Raw genomic sequence first — 12,656 nt, 5'->3', positions numbered from 1 at the left:
TGGCGTGGAACTGCCTTTGCCTCTTCCTGAAAGCCCTGCCCTCCTGAGACTGGAGCCCACGGAGGTGGGGGCCAGCAATGGATGAACACCACCCTTCCCAGGTTCTCAGTGTAGGGCCCTTCCACCCCTTGGGCCCTTCAGGAAGCAGGTTTTTCCTTTGGGGGATGGGAGGTGCTGTTCAGTGTGGTTGGCCCCACGATAGAATGCCACTCGTCGGCATCATAGCACTATTCTGGGCCATGTGTCCCATGGCCCCCGCAATCTCTGCTGAGCTGGGCAGGCTTGGGGCAAGGGCACTGGTGTGGGGCCAGGAGTCAGGGCCTCGATCAAGTCCCCTCACTGGCGGGAGCTCGGGGCACCAGATCCTGGGGCACGGCTTCAACTCAGCACCGCCCCCCCCCTGCCCCCGCTGGGAATCGTGGATGCCTGTCTTCTCTCCTGGTGGCCTTGCCCTTCCTTCCCTCCCCGCCTCTGTCTCTCTCGGGAACATGGGTGCCTTGACAAGCCAGTGGGACCTGTGTCATAATGCTGGGAGACACAGAGCTGACCCCTGGGGTAGGGCCCCTGGGAATGTGGCCCATGGACCTAGTGGGTCACCCTGCATGAGAGGTGCCAACACCCCACAAGCATGACCAGAGTGTGGCTCTCAGTGACCCAAGGGACCACCCAGGCCACCCACTATCCCACCTCCCCACTGCAGGTTCGGAGACCGGTTGGAAGGGAGGTCTCCATAGCCAGAGCCCCAGGTCCAAGACCAACAGTCCTCTTAGCGTCAGTCGGCTACGGGGTGAATGGCAAGGTCTGAGATGACAGCAAGAAGAATGCGGAAGTGGAGAGTGACCGGCCTTTGAAAAAAGCCTAAGGCCACATCTCTGGCAGCCCACAGCCTGCCGAGTACAGAGAGCTGTGATACTGAGCTGTGAGCTGGGGTGGGGAGCGATGGATGGGTGGAGGGGAGTCCAGTTCCAAAGCCACAGTAACCCCCAGGGAAAGAGGGGGGAGGAACTGGCTCCAGCCGACCTTGAGTTGGACTGGGTCCAGCCTGTCCTTGGGTACAGTCTGGACATGGGGGAAGAGCTGGAGAGGGGGCAGGGGGTGGCGTGGGGCCCCCTGGGGAGCTCTGGGCACGCAGGTGTGACTTGCAGGAGGGGTCTGACCCTGAGAGTGAGCTGGGGCCGGTGCACACACACACACACACACACACGCGCGCACACACACACAGGGCAATGAAAGTCATGGCAGCAGCTCGCTGGGGGCCAGCAGTCCCGTGAACAGAGAGGCCACCAAGGGGCTGCCTGAGTGACCCAGGGCTGGGGCGGGGGACATTTCCCAGTCCTCCTGGCAGGTCAGGTGCCTTCTGGATGTGGCCGGGCCCAGCTGGAGCCTAAGCTCAATCCACCGCTGGGGTTTAGACAAGTTGGGGCTTGTCCGGGGGGCAGTCAGCCAGGTGCCTGAGGGCAGGGGCCGGGGCACTGAAAGTGACAGCCCCTCCTGAAGGGCCCAAGGGCTGGAGGGGCCCCAATCTGAGAACCTGGGGGGAGTGTTCATCCATTGCTGGCCCCACCTCCGTGGGCTCCTGTCTCAGGAGGGCAGGGTTTTCAGGAAGAGGCGAAGGCAGTTCCACGCCAGACTCCTGGGGCAGAGCATTGTTGCCAGGGGTGATATAGGACCCCTGCCACCCCAGAGGGCCCAGGCAGCTCCAGCACTGAAGGGACCCAGTGCGGACTGCCAGGTCAGGGCTGGTATGAGCTGCCCAGGGCCACCACTTTGACAAAAGACCACACAGGGGCTTCAAACACAGATCAAGTCTCTCGTGTTCCTGAACGCAGGAGTCCAAAATCAGGGTATCAGGAGGGCTGCAAAAACTCACTCCTGCCTCCCTCTTAAAAGGACACGTATCACAATAGGTAGGGCCCACAGCTTGAGATGGTATGGCCCCTGCAGCCTGGGGTCTTCTCTGCCTGGTTGTCCTGGCCATCCTTGCATCTGGGCCCTGGGGGGCACCCGCTCATATCTGGAGCTGGTGGTCAAGCTGGATTTTCATTGAGATGGGTGATGGGATGCAAGCCTGACCCAGTCATCCACACCAGGGAAGAAGAGCCCCGAGCACTCTGAGTGTGTGTGTGTGTGTGTATGAATAACTGAATGCATACAATTGTGCACGAGTATGTGACTATGCATGAATAATTGGAGATGAGAGGGTAAAGGTGTGAGAATAACAGCATATGTGTGTGTGGGTGAGTATGAGTGAGCCCTGTGAGGTAGTGAGTGTGGCTATGAGGAATTGTGGCTGAGCAATTGTAAGTGTGCACATGTGAGGCTGTGACCATGGGTGAGCTTTGGTGTGAATGTGCATGCATAAGTGTGCATGTGTTCTGAGTGAGCAAGTAGGAATGTCAGCATGCGGGAGCATGTGTGTCACTGTGTGTGTGTCAGCGTATGTGAGTGGCAGGGTGTGTGAGCGTGTGTGTGTCACCATGTGTGTGTCAGCGTGTGTGACAATGTCATCATGTAAGAGTGTGTCCACATTCAGGAGGATGTATGTCAGCATGTGTCAGAGTGTGTGTGTGTGTGTGTGTGTGTGCGCGCATGCACCCACGTGGAACGTCTGAAATGTACCAGATCTCAAGAGCTGTCCGGAACAGTTACTTCTTGCAGGAGGGACAGACTGTGACAAGGTGGGACTGTCCCCTGACCTGGGGAAGACCTCCTGCAGTGCTTTTGTGGCCTTTAGGTCCTGCCATCCTGGCACCTCCTCCCCGAGCTCCCAGCACCATCTTATGTCTCCTGCGGCCTTTACCCCAAATGCCATGTCTTGACTTCAAGCTCTGCCCACCAGCTCCCTGTGTCAGGGTCCCAGCCACACCCCCAGCACCCAGCCCGGGCCTGGCACTCAGGATACCCTGGGGCCCTGTTTGTCCGAGGCAAGAAAGAATTAGTGGCTGTGTCTGGGCCTTGTGTCCCTGCCTGCTCGGGGGTGGTGATGCTCCCTGGGGCCTGGCACTTGTCTTCCGTACACTCAGCCCCCGTCCTATGCCACCCCACCCTGTGGCACTCTGCCCACTGCTCCCAGTCGGGGTGTAGAGGCACTGACTGCCCCTGGGGTTGGGCAGCTTGGGGCTTTAAGGACCAGGGGCAGGGCTGGCCAGCTCCTACCTGGCCACTGGGTGGCCATGGGCACACACTTGAGTCTGTCTGTGAATGTCACTACGTGCATTTGGCCACACGGTGGTGATGGGGGGGGGGGGGTCTTCTCCTCACTAGAGTTTGGTCTGTGTGTCTGTTTCCATGTGTCCGTGAAGGTGTGCTCTTGTGTGTCTGCCTCTGGGTGTTCACCTGTGTGCAGGATCGCCCTGGGTCCTGTATGATGGTGTTTGTGTGATAACCTTTGGGGTCATCGACTTTGAGACCCTGTCCCAAGCTCTGGCCACTCTCCCGGAATACTGTTTAGATGTCTTAACTTCCAACCATTAGCAGGTAGTTTCCTGAGAATAACCAACACCTCTGAAGCTGCGGGGTGGGGGTCAGGGGCCAAAGAAGAGCAAAGACCCCCACATTACAAGTCAGCAACGCAGCTTCACGCCCCATTTGACTGTCAAGGAGACAGAATCCGGGCGGTGCCCTGGAGAGCGAGAGGCAGCCCGCCGCTCTCTGCGCCCTTTCTGTGAGCTCCCGGGTGCCAGGGTCCCCCAGTACCCAGCCTGCGCCCACCCCCATCCTTGGCAGCCGCCCTCCGGGGGTCACTGCCAAACCAAGAAGGGCAGGCACCCCCGCGCGTCCTGGGCGCACACTGGGCGCGGAGCTCCGGAGTCCCGTGGCTTGCGCCCCGCGGCCCCCGAGCCGCGCGCCGCCCCCCGCGCCGGCTCCCTCCTCCCTCCGTTCTCCTCCCCCCTCCCGCTCCCTCCCTCCTCCCTCCCTCCGGGCTCAGAGCTGCGGCTGGAGCCAAGCGCGCCGCGTCGCCTGCCGCTGCCGCTGCCGGTGCAGAGCGTGGGGAGCACTCAGCCGCAGCCTTCGGCCGCCGCGGAGGGTCGTGCCCGCGTCCCCGGCCAGGCCGCCCCGTGCCCGGGCCTTGCGGTCCCCGGAGCCGATCGTGGCCCGCCGGGCCGCCCGCCCGCAGAGACCAGAGACAGCGCCCGCCTGAACCGAGGCCGCGGGAGCGGCCGTGCCCATGACCGGGTAAGTGGTGCCCTAGACACGCGGCCGCCGCCGGGGTGGGCGCGGGCGCGGGCGGAGCGGGCGGCCCGGCAGGTGGCCCGACCCGCAGGTGGGGGGACCCAGATCCCCGCTCGGAGCCACCTGCGCCCCGCGTCTGGCCTGCGTGTCCTTGTGGCACCGCTGCCGCGCGTCACTCTCGGGGGCCCTGGGTGGCCGGGCCGGCAGCGCCCCGCAACCTGCGCCCGGCGCCCCGCATCCTGCGCGCACGCGCATCTGCGTCTAGGGAGAAAGACCGCCGGGGGCTGCGGGCGGGTCCAGGAAAAGGAGGGGAGGGTCGCACAGCCCGAGGGTGGGTGCCGGGCCTGGGCTGGAGCCGGCGGCTTGCACACGCACCTTCTCGGAGCCTCTAGGCACCCCTCCCCCACACCCCCGCACCCCACGCCCTCACACTGTATCATCCTTCCCAGACCCACAGTCTGAGAAACCCTCACACGCTCCCACACTGTCCCCCCCTCCCCCACACACCCACACAGCTGCTGGGCAGACCCCGCCACCGGCCCGGGCAATGCGACGGGCAAGCAGCCCCGGCCACACTTGGCTAACTCCTCCATCACTCCGTGCGCCAGCGTCCTCCCCCTCCTCACCTGGGTGACCTTGGCCGGATGGCTTCTCCCCACCGGTCCTGCCGCGTTCTCTGAGGTTTCGGATTCTGGCATTTGGAGCACTGGTGTGGCACGTCCCCACCCCCCTCCTCCCGAGGCTGGGAGCCCTGGGTCTCCTCTTTGCTCTCTGGCAGACTTGGTCTCCTTCCTGCCCCTGGCCCCTTTAGGGCTTAGCGGCCTGATCAGCTGCGGATGGGTGGGGGCCCGGCATGGGGCTGGGAGGACCAGAGTCAGCCTTGGGGAGCCCAGGGCGGGGGTCTGGTGAGGGGCTGGGAGAGGTAGTGGCGATGCTCGGTGAAAGTACAGGGCAGGCCTGGGGCCCTGGAACCCGGCACTTGACACTCCTCGGGTCTGGGGCGAGGGAGTGGGGCCACTTGGTGGATCAAAGCTGAGCCTATTGGGCCCCCAACCTCAGGCGCATCTCTGCCAGCCACGGGGTCAGGTCTAGCCTGACCCCAACCATTCCAATTTCCCTTGGCTGCCCCAAGGAATTGAGTGCCAGCCTGGGAGGCAGCCCCCTCCTTTGCCCCCCAGCTCTGTCCCTTCCCAACCCACTGGCGTCACCCCTCACCTATCGGTGAGCATCTTCAGGCAGGGACTGGGTAGTCATCTACACGGGGTGCTCAGGTGCCCAGCAGAGGAGGCCTGACTCAGAGTGGGCATGGGTTTCTGCATGGCATGTTTGCGACCTTGACCTCACGGAATCTGCAGAATCACCCAGGGAGGGAGGCCAGGCCCGCATTCTTGTCCCCATTTTCCCTAGGGGATAATCGAGGCCCCAAGAGGGGAAGGAACTTAGGCTTGCATTTGCCTGAATGGGCAGGTGGCTGCTGGGGGAGCAGCTCCAGAGGCCCTGGCATGGTTCTCATAGGGCATCTACTCTCTGGCTGAGTCTCAACAAGCATCACCACTGTTGCCATCACCCCTTTTCCCAGACGAGGAGGCCAAGGCCACGTGGCTCCTGAGAGGGGAACTGGGGTGCAGACCTGAGTGATGGGAACACCCGGCCTTCTCTGGCCCACGGAGAGAAGGGTTGGGGGTTACTGCCCAGGCCTCTGAAGGTCTCAGTTGAGGCTCAGCAGAGGGTCTGAGGGTGGAGCCAGTCCCTGGAGAGCAAGTCGTTAGGAGGGGGCTGGGCAGCTGTGATCTGAGGGCATGGATTGTCCCCGCTGCTAGCCTCAAGGAGGAGGGCCAAGGACACAGGCAGTCTGGATCAGACCAACCTGGTCCATGCCTAGCGCCACCAGGTGGTCTGAGCGAAGGGGCAGGCGTCTCTGGCACAGAAGTTGGGGGCTGGGGGAGTAACGCAGGCAGATGGAACCGGGGTGGCGTGGGAGGGGGCTTTGTGCAGAGCCAGAAGGGAAACCAGTCCTCCGGGGAAGGAAGCCCCAGAGGTTAAGAGCGCTGGCGGCTGGCAGGCAGGGACTTTGCAGCAGGCCCCAAGGGGACAAAGAAGGTGGCCAGAAGTGCCCCACTTTGGTGCCAGCTCTGGGCCTGCTGGTCTTTGTGACCTTGGCTAAGTCTCTTCCCGCTGCAGGCCCAGGGAGCCCAGGGGTGGGCCTTGGTGAACTCCGCTGACATTTGAGGCTTCAGAGCTGGAGCTTCAGAGGCTGAATCATTTGGGAGCGCAGGGAGGCCAGCCGTGACTCAGTGTGGACTCTCTGTCCGGTCCAGAGCAGCCTCTCCCAGCGCGCAAAGAGGCAGTGAAGGGTGCTGGGGTCAGCAACAGCCTCTCTGCCCCTCCTCCAGCCTGGCTTTTAGAGAGAGACCCTCGTCTCCTTGGTGGGCAAGATCAGAGGATCCTGGGCCCCTGGGGACTCTGAGAGCTCAATTCCAGCTGGGACTCTCCCAGCTGGGCAAAGCCAGGCCCAGCTTCCTCCTACCACCTTACAGAGTTGTCAGCATACATGTGGACTTTGCATGCTGCACTCCCTTCGGTTTGTAAACTGAGGCTGTGTGTATTTAACTGATGGCTGCTGTCTCTGTCAGAGGTCACCAACACGTCAACTACTGTCAGCCCTGATAGTGATAACTTGTGCCAGACATGGTGGTCAGGGCTTCCCAGACATTCTCTCACTTCAGTGAAACAACCGAATGAAGCAGCAACTGTTGCTGTCCCCGTTTTGCAGATGAGGCCACTGAGGCCCAGGGTGGTTAAGCAAGTTGCCCAAGGTCACACAGCCAGGAGAAGGTGCTCAAAGCCAAATTGGAAGGCAGGCCAGTTAGACTCCCGAGTCTGGTTTGTGAGTGTCGCCACTGGTTCCATCGCCTCTGGGAGTCTGGGTGGAACTCAGCAGAATGAAGCGTTGGACACATGAGCCTATTCGGGTCAAGGGCGCTTCCAGTCCTGGAAAGACCCTACACCTCACACCTCACTGAGTCTTCAGAATGACCCAGTAGCTGGGCCCCCAGATACCCCCTGAGGGAAACGGATCAACTGTGGGGTTTTACGAGTCCAGAACAAGTTGGGGGCACTGTCTGCCCTTCAGTATTCTTCCCTGGGACCCCTCTAGGGCACCTCTACAAAAGTGGGTAGGTGTCTGCTGATACATGGAGACCTGGGCTGTAGCAGCGAAGGCAGACGGTTCCGTCTGACCTAGGGCATGCTGCCTGTGAGATGGGCTCAGGGGGCCGGGCTCGGAGATGACTTTACTGGGAACAGCAGGCAGACCCTTGCACTGCACAGATGCTGCCACACCCCCTATGCTTCCCCAGAAGGCCAGTTCTTTAGCTGGTACCCCAACTGCTGGCTGTTTCTCCCTGCTCTGCCCTGGTTAAGCTGGCAGAAGACAGGCCAAGCAGTGCCTGGTTGCAAAGCCCTGCCTGTGCACCTTCTGTTGGGTGGGAGGTGCTGGAAGTGGGCCTGGGAGCGCTGCTTGGAGAGCAGGATCTGAGCCCAAACATCCCCAGGACAGAGGAAAGAGGCTCCCTGCCAGAGGAGTCAGGGCTGGGTGTCATCAGACTGCCCAAGCTTGGGAAGGGGATGAGGCCAAGGTCACGTGGCTAAGAGGTGGCAGAACTAACTCCCAGAACCACAGGGCAAGGAGGACCAGTGCCGCTGTGGGGGCAGAGCGGGAGGTTTCTACTGAGTCCCAAGTCCAAGGCAACTCGGGTCCACATCAGAGTCTTGTGAAGTGGGTGCTGTGGTCAGTGTCCTTGGGGATCGCCTTACATAATGCTGTCCTGAGCCTGACTCAGTGTTCTGTAGGTGGCTCCTCAGTAAAGGGGAACCATTGTCTTCAGATGAGAAATGCACTTCCTATAGTGGCCAAGGTTCAGTGTGGTAGCCACCGGCCACAAGTGTGAGTGGATGAAAATTGCAGTTGAAAATTCCAGGCTTTGGCCACACACCATGTTTCAAGTGCTCAGAAGTCACACACAGAGAACATTTCCATCAGTCCAGGACGTTGTGTCACCCCATGCCACTTTAAAGCCAATGCAGACCGATCCTCATGGGGACCCTGAGTCTACTCCCACACTTACCAAGGGCCAGCCCAGATGTGCCCACAGAACTGGGCAAACTGAATCTGTCTCCTGCCTTGGGCTTGGGATCTCTCACTGGGCATGCTGAAGGCACCTGGGCAGCTCTGCAGATGGAAGCTCTTGGGTGGGTTTTTCTTTTAATAATGCTTATGTCTTTCATTTTAAAATAATGCTCTTAACATGCATGCTTTTAACAGAAAATTCATGCAATGCTGAGAAGTAGAAGATGTAGAAACAGCCCTCCCCATCCTATCACCAAAATGCCAGCCAGTGTTTCCCATTTCATTGGACACATTTCTGCTCCGTTTTCTTTGCATGGGCTATTTAATTTCACATTATTGTAATTATACCGTGGGCACCATTGTGGAATGTATTTTTTTTACTTCACACGAGCATTTTCTTTATTGTAATTCCTTTCTAAATGATTTTTTTTTCAAAATGGATATGGTTTAATTCTTTTTAAGATTATGAAAGCAGTCAGTACTTATCGCACAAATAAAGTACTTGAACAAGGCAAAGAAGGAGCGACACATGATGGTTCGCTCAGTCGACAGCAGTTTCTCAAGCACCCAGGATGTATCGGGGCGCTCCTCAGGGCTGTAATTACAATTTTTAATGGCTGAATAATATTCTCTCAGGAGATTGTAATTCGCTTAATTATTTGGCTATTTGTGGAGATTCAGGCGGTCGGATTCATTTCACTCTCCTCCGTGAGGCTCTGTTGAGCATCTCGGCGGGTGACTCCCTCTGTCCCAAGGACAGAGTGCCCAGACGGAAGTTCGTTCTGCCAAATTCTGCTCCAAAGGGCTTTTCTGGGTGTCTGAAGGGCTGGCTCACTGCAGCCTTGCCAGCGTTAAGCTTTATAATCAAACAACCTGGCATAAATATCTAGGTCCAAAATAGCTACTTCAGTCTCTATGTCTTGAATTATTCCCGAGGATGAGCATTTTTCCATGTTTATTGATTGTCTCTCTTCTTGTTGAGTGATTTGTTTCTTCCTCACCTTTATTTATGAAGGGCCAAGAGTTTCCTCTTGCTGTTCTGGGTAAACTTGATCTGTGAAAGATACTGACAGTTCAGCATTCTGGTTGCAAATAGTTTTAAATCCCCTTTGTTCTTTGCCTTTTCATGTTTTCATGCAAAAGGTTAACGATTTCTGTCTCACAATTCTGTGTGTGTGTGATTCCTTCTATTGCTTCTAGGCTTACAGAATCCCTTACAGAAAACTGAGAACTGTCCAGGGCTATCTGGGTTGGCCCTATGTCTGTGTGTGTGTGTGTGGAAGAGGAAATGTCAAACCACTCCAGTATCCTTGCCTGGAGAATTCCATGGACAGAGGAGCCTATTGGGCTATAGTCCATGGGGTCGCAAAGAGTTGGACACGACTGAGTGACTAACACACACACACACGTTGCATGTGTGTGAGTGAGCATATGTGTAGCTGCGTTTTTAAGATGTCTAACTCTTTCATCCAGGGGTGGGCAAACTTTTTCTTTGAAGAGTCAGAGAGTAAATATTTTCCACCTGGCAAATCACAATGCCTCTGTCCTGACTGTGGCTGTGTACCAATAAAACTTTATTCACAAAACCACTTCACAGCCAGATTTGGCTTTGAGGCCGGAATTGGCCAAATCCAGTTTAATCAAAAAAAAAAAAAAAGCATGTTGGGAAATAATACAAGGTGAGGCTCCCGAGTGGTGAGCCATCATCTCCATTTCTTTTATTAAACCGTTGTTCCCTGGCTAATGTGTGATCTTGATGTCTGGTCGGGCCTGTGCCTGGGTCATCTGCCCACACCCTGTGTCCTTTGATGCCTCACCTGCAGGTCCCACATGAATTATCTGAAAGCAAAACTCCTTTGCTCTTCTTGCTTGCCTCTTCGTCCCCTGGCCTTTACAGCTGCTTGTCCAGTCCCTCGAATCAAGCTCTTGTTGTCTGGGTCTCTTCAGCCTCTGGAGCAAGGATGCTTCCCCGCAGACTTGGCTGGAATCTGGCTCTCCGCAGACACTGGGTTTTCCTCACAGAGGGACACAGGGGTGGGTGTGAGAGCGTGATCAGAAGCAAAGGCCCACAGTAAGGATGGCCAGATGGCCCAGGGTCACCAGACCCTGCTGATTAAGAAGTAGGAAGACAAAGCCGGCCACCAAGCAAGGGGCCGGGAAACACGGGCGTCACTGCCAGCCACCTCTATCCTGGCCACAGGGGACCTCAAAGCATGGGGCTCTGGTCCTCCTGGAGCCCTTTGGCATCACAGGTCTGAATCCAGGCTGGACCTGAACACAGGTGGATGCCACCCAGCCACGGTGGACCCTTCTTCCCGACGGGCCTGGGCACGTCCTCCAGCCCCAGACCACGGTGTGCTGGGCATCTTGGCACAGCCGCATGCTGACAGCCACCCTGGACCCCCCGGGGGTGAGGACGGTGGCAGTGGGCTCGGGGCCAAGCCTCTGTGAGACAACCGCTGGGCAGCTCGTGGTGGTGGGACCAGCCCGACCATGAACACTCGGTGCCCTCAGTTGGGGCACCTGCTTCCCTGCCTCGTCCGGGTGTCCAGCTGCCAGGCGGGCCCAGAGGGACCTTCCCTGATGCCCGCTCCCCAGCCCTGGGCCTCAGCTCCGTTCCTGCTGGAATAGTCTGGGCAAAGTGTCCTGTGTTAGTTTGGAGCCAGGGGCCTGGGAGGGAGGCTCGTGAGCCAGGGCCGGGGGTCCAGGCTCCTTGGTGCTGGGGTTCTGGCTGTCCTGGGGGCCCCCCACCCTACCTGATCGCTCCCTCCTGGGCCGCTGACCATGCCCTTCCTCCCAGGTCCCGGTGGGAGGTGCCTGGATGTGCTCCCCTCCTCTGTCCTGAGGAGCACAGCAGAGCGAAGGTGCCCCCAGCACCCCCATCCACCCACAGGGCCAGAGGGCAAGGACTGGCTAGGGGCTGCTGCCTGGGACCCCAACCCTGGCAGCCCCTGGAGAGGCCCACGTGGCTGCAGCTCTGGGTAGGAAGGGAGCAGTTTGGTCAGGGCCCCTGGCCTCCCTCTTCTGAGGAGGAGGCAGCACTGTCATCTGATTGCAGGGGGTGCCAGACCTGTCCCCCCAATTCACACCCCACCATCCACCAGCCCCTTCCTGGCTCTCGGCCTTAGTGGGCCATGATCAGCCCAGTGGGGGGCACTCGGACCCTGTATTGTTGTGATGGGGGCCCTTCTGGCTCTGCAAGACCCCCTACTCCCTCCCGGGCACCCCCCTGGGGCTGCAGGGCTTTGCTGGAGAGGCTTCTGCATTTGTGTGTGGGGTCCTCCATCAGAGATAGCTTTCAGGACCCAAGAGTGCACAGGGTCCATGATTCAGATGGCAGCCAGGCCCCTGTTGTCTGGTGCCCTGGTGACCTTCACATTCTGCCATGGCTGCCAGCTGGGGTTGGTAAGGATGCTGGAGCAGAGCCTGGGAGTCATGCAGATGCCCCTCCCTGGGCCACAGCTTCTGAGCTGTTCTCCAGGGTGGCACTACTGGCCACTCTCTCATCCTCTGTCCATGCTCTTGGCAGCAGGTCAGCCTGGAAACGTGGCCCGAACACTCCGGTGTGCTAGCCTTTCATGTGTGGGTCACAGAAGGTCAGCTAGACTGGACTCCCACATTCAGTCTGAGTGCGTCTCCTCTGCTCCACCCAGCATCCTTGCCATTCATTCGTCCCAGTGGGGTGCCCACGACCAAAGTCTTTGCTACATACTTGGTGTGGCCCATGCCCAGGGTCCCTGTATGGTAATGATCCTCATCACTTCTTTCTCCTGGCCATTAAACCTACCTCCAACCTCCGGGCAAGCTGGGTCCTATGAGGGACCCAAAGAGACCTGCTTTGCCATCACTCAGAGACCCTCTAGGTGGGGCCCAAGTTAGCCCACACATCTCTGGTCCCCTATCTGCAGCCCGGCCTTCTGGACTCTTCTGTTGGCCGAGGGGAAGTGGGGGTTCTTCCCTGACGGTCCTCCAGCCCCTGACCTTGACTTGAAGAGTGCTTCCAATCTGCCTTCCCAAGGGGAGACAGAAAGCAGACCCTTCCCTGCAAGGACCCATAATGGGGCCCCCTCCGTCCCTAGGAGGAAGTGTGTGTCCTGACAGTCTCCTTATCTAGTCCCCCTGGGCCTGCAGTGTCCCATGGCCTCCAGCTGTCTGTAATTTCCTTAATTACCTGCTTAGGACTTGGCTGCTTCCGGTGACTTGGAGCTGGCTCCAGGGAGTGGAAGCTGGCAGGGTGGGCACTGTGGTACCATGGACAGAGCCAGGGAGGATTTTTGTGTGTGTGTCGGGAGGGGGGGGGGGCGCGGGGATCAGGATTGAGGGCCCCTCATTCTATCTACATGTTCTTGGTGAT

At 58.8% G+C, this 12,656-nt stretch overlaps 1 protein-coding gene across 5 annotated transcripts in view; it reads left to right on the top strand.

The window, feature by feature from the left end:
* The first annotated feature begins 3,926 nt into the window (after positions 1–3,926).
* Positions 3,927–12,656, top strand: part of ATP2B3 (ATPase plasma membrane Ca2+ transporting 3) — a 61,313-nt gene continuing 52,583 nt past the window's right edge. For 3 of the 5 annotated variants that reach the window (XM_070290494.1, XM_070290496.1, XM_070290497.1), the window contains exon 1: positions 3,927–4,176. In XM_070290494.1, the coding sequence (XP_070146595.1) occupies positions 4,169–4,176 (8 nt within the window). In that variant the 5' untranslated portion in view covers positions 3,927–4,168. The remainder of the gene's footprint in view (positions 4,177–12,656) is intronic. The other 2 variants (XM_070290498.1, XM_070290495.1) reach the window with 2 other exon arrangements.

Source organism: Ovis canadensis, chromosome X, assembly GCF_042477335.2.
Source record: "Ovis canadensis isolate MfBH-ARS-UI-01 breed Bighorn chromosome X, ARS-UI_OviCan_v2, whole genome shotgun sequence".
Lineage (NCBI taxonomy): Eukaryota > Metazoa > Chordata > Mammalia > Artiodactyla > Bovidae > Ovis > Ovis canadensis.
The sequence above is the reverse complement of the archived record's forward strand: the minus strand, read 5'-3'. Positions and strand labels throughout refer to the sequence as shown.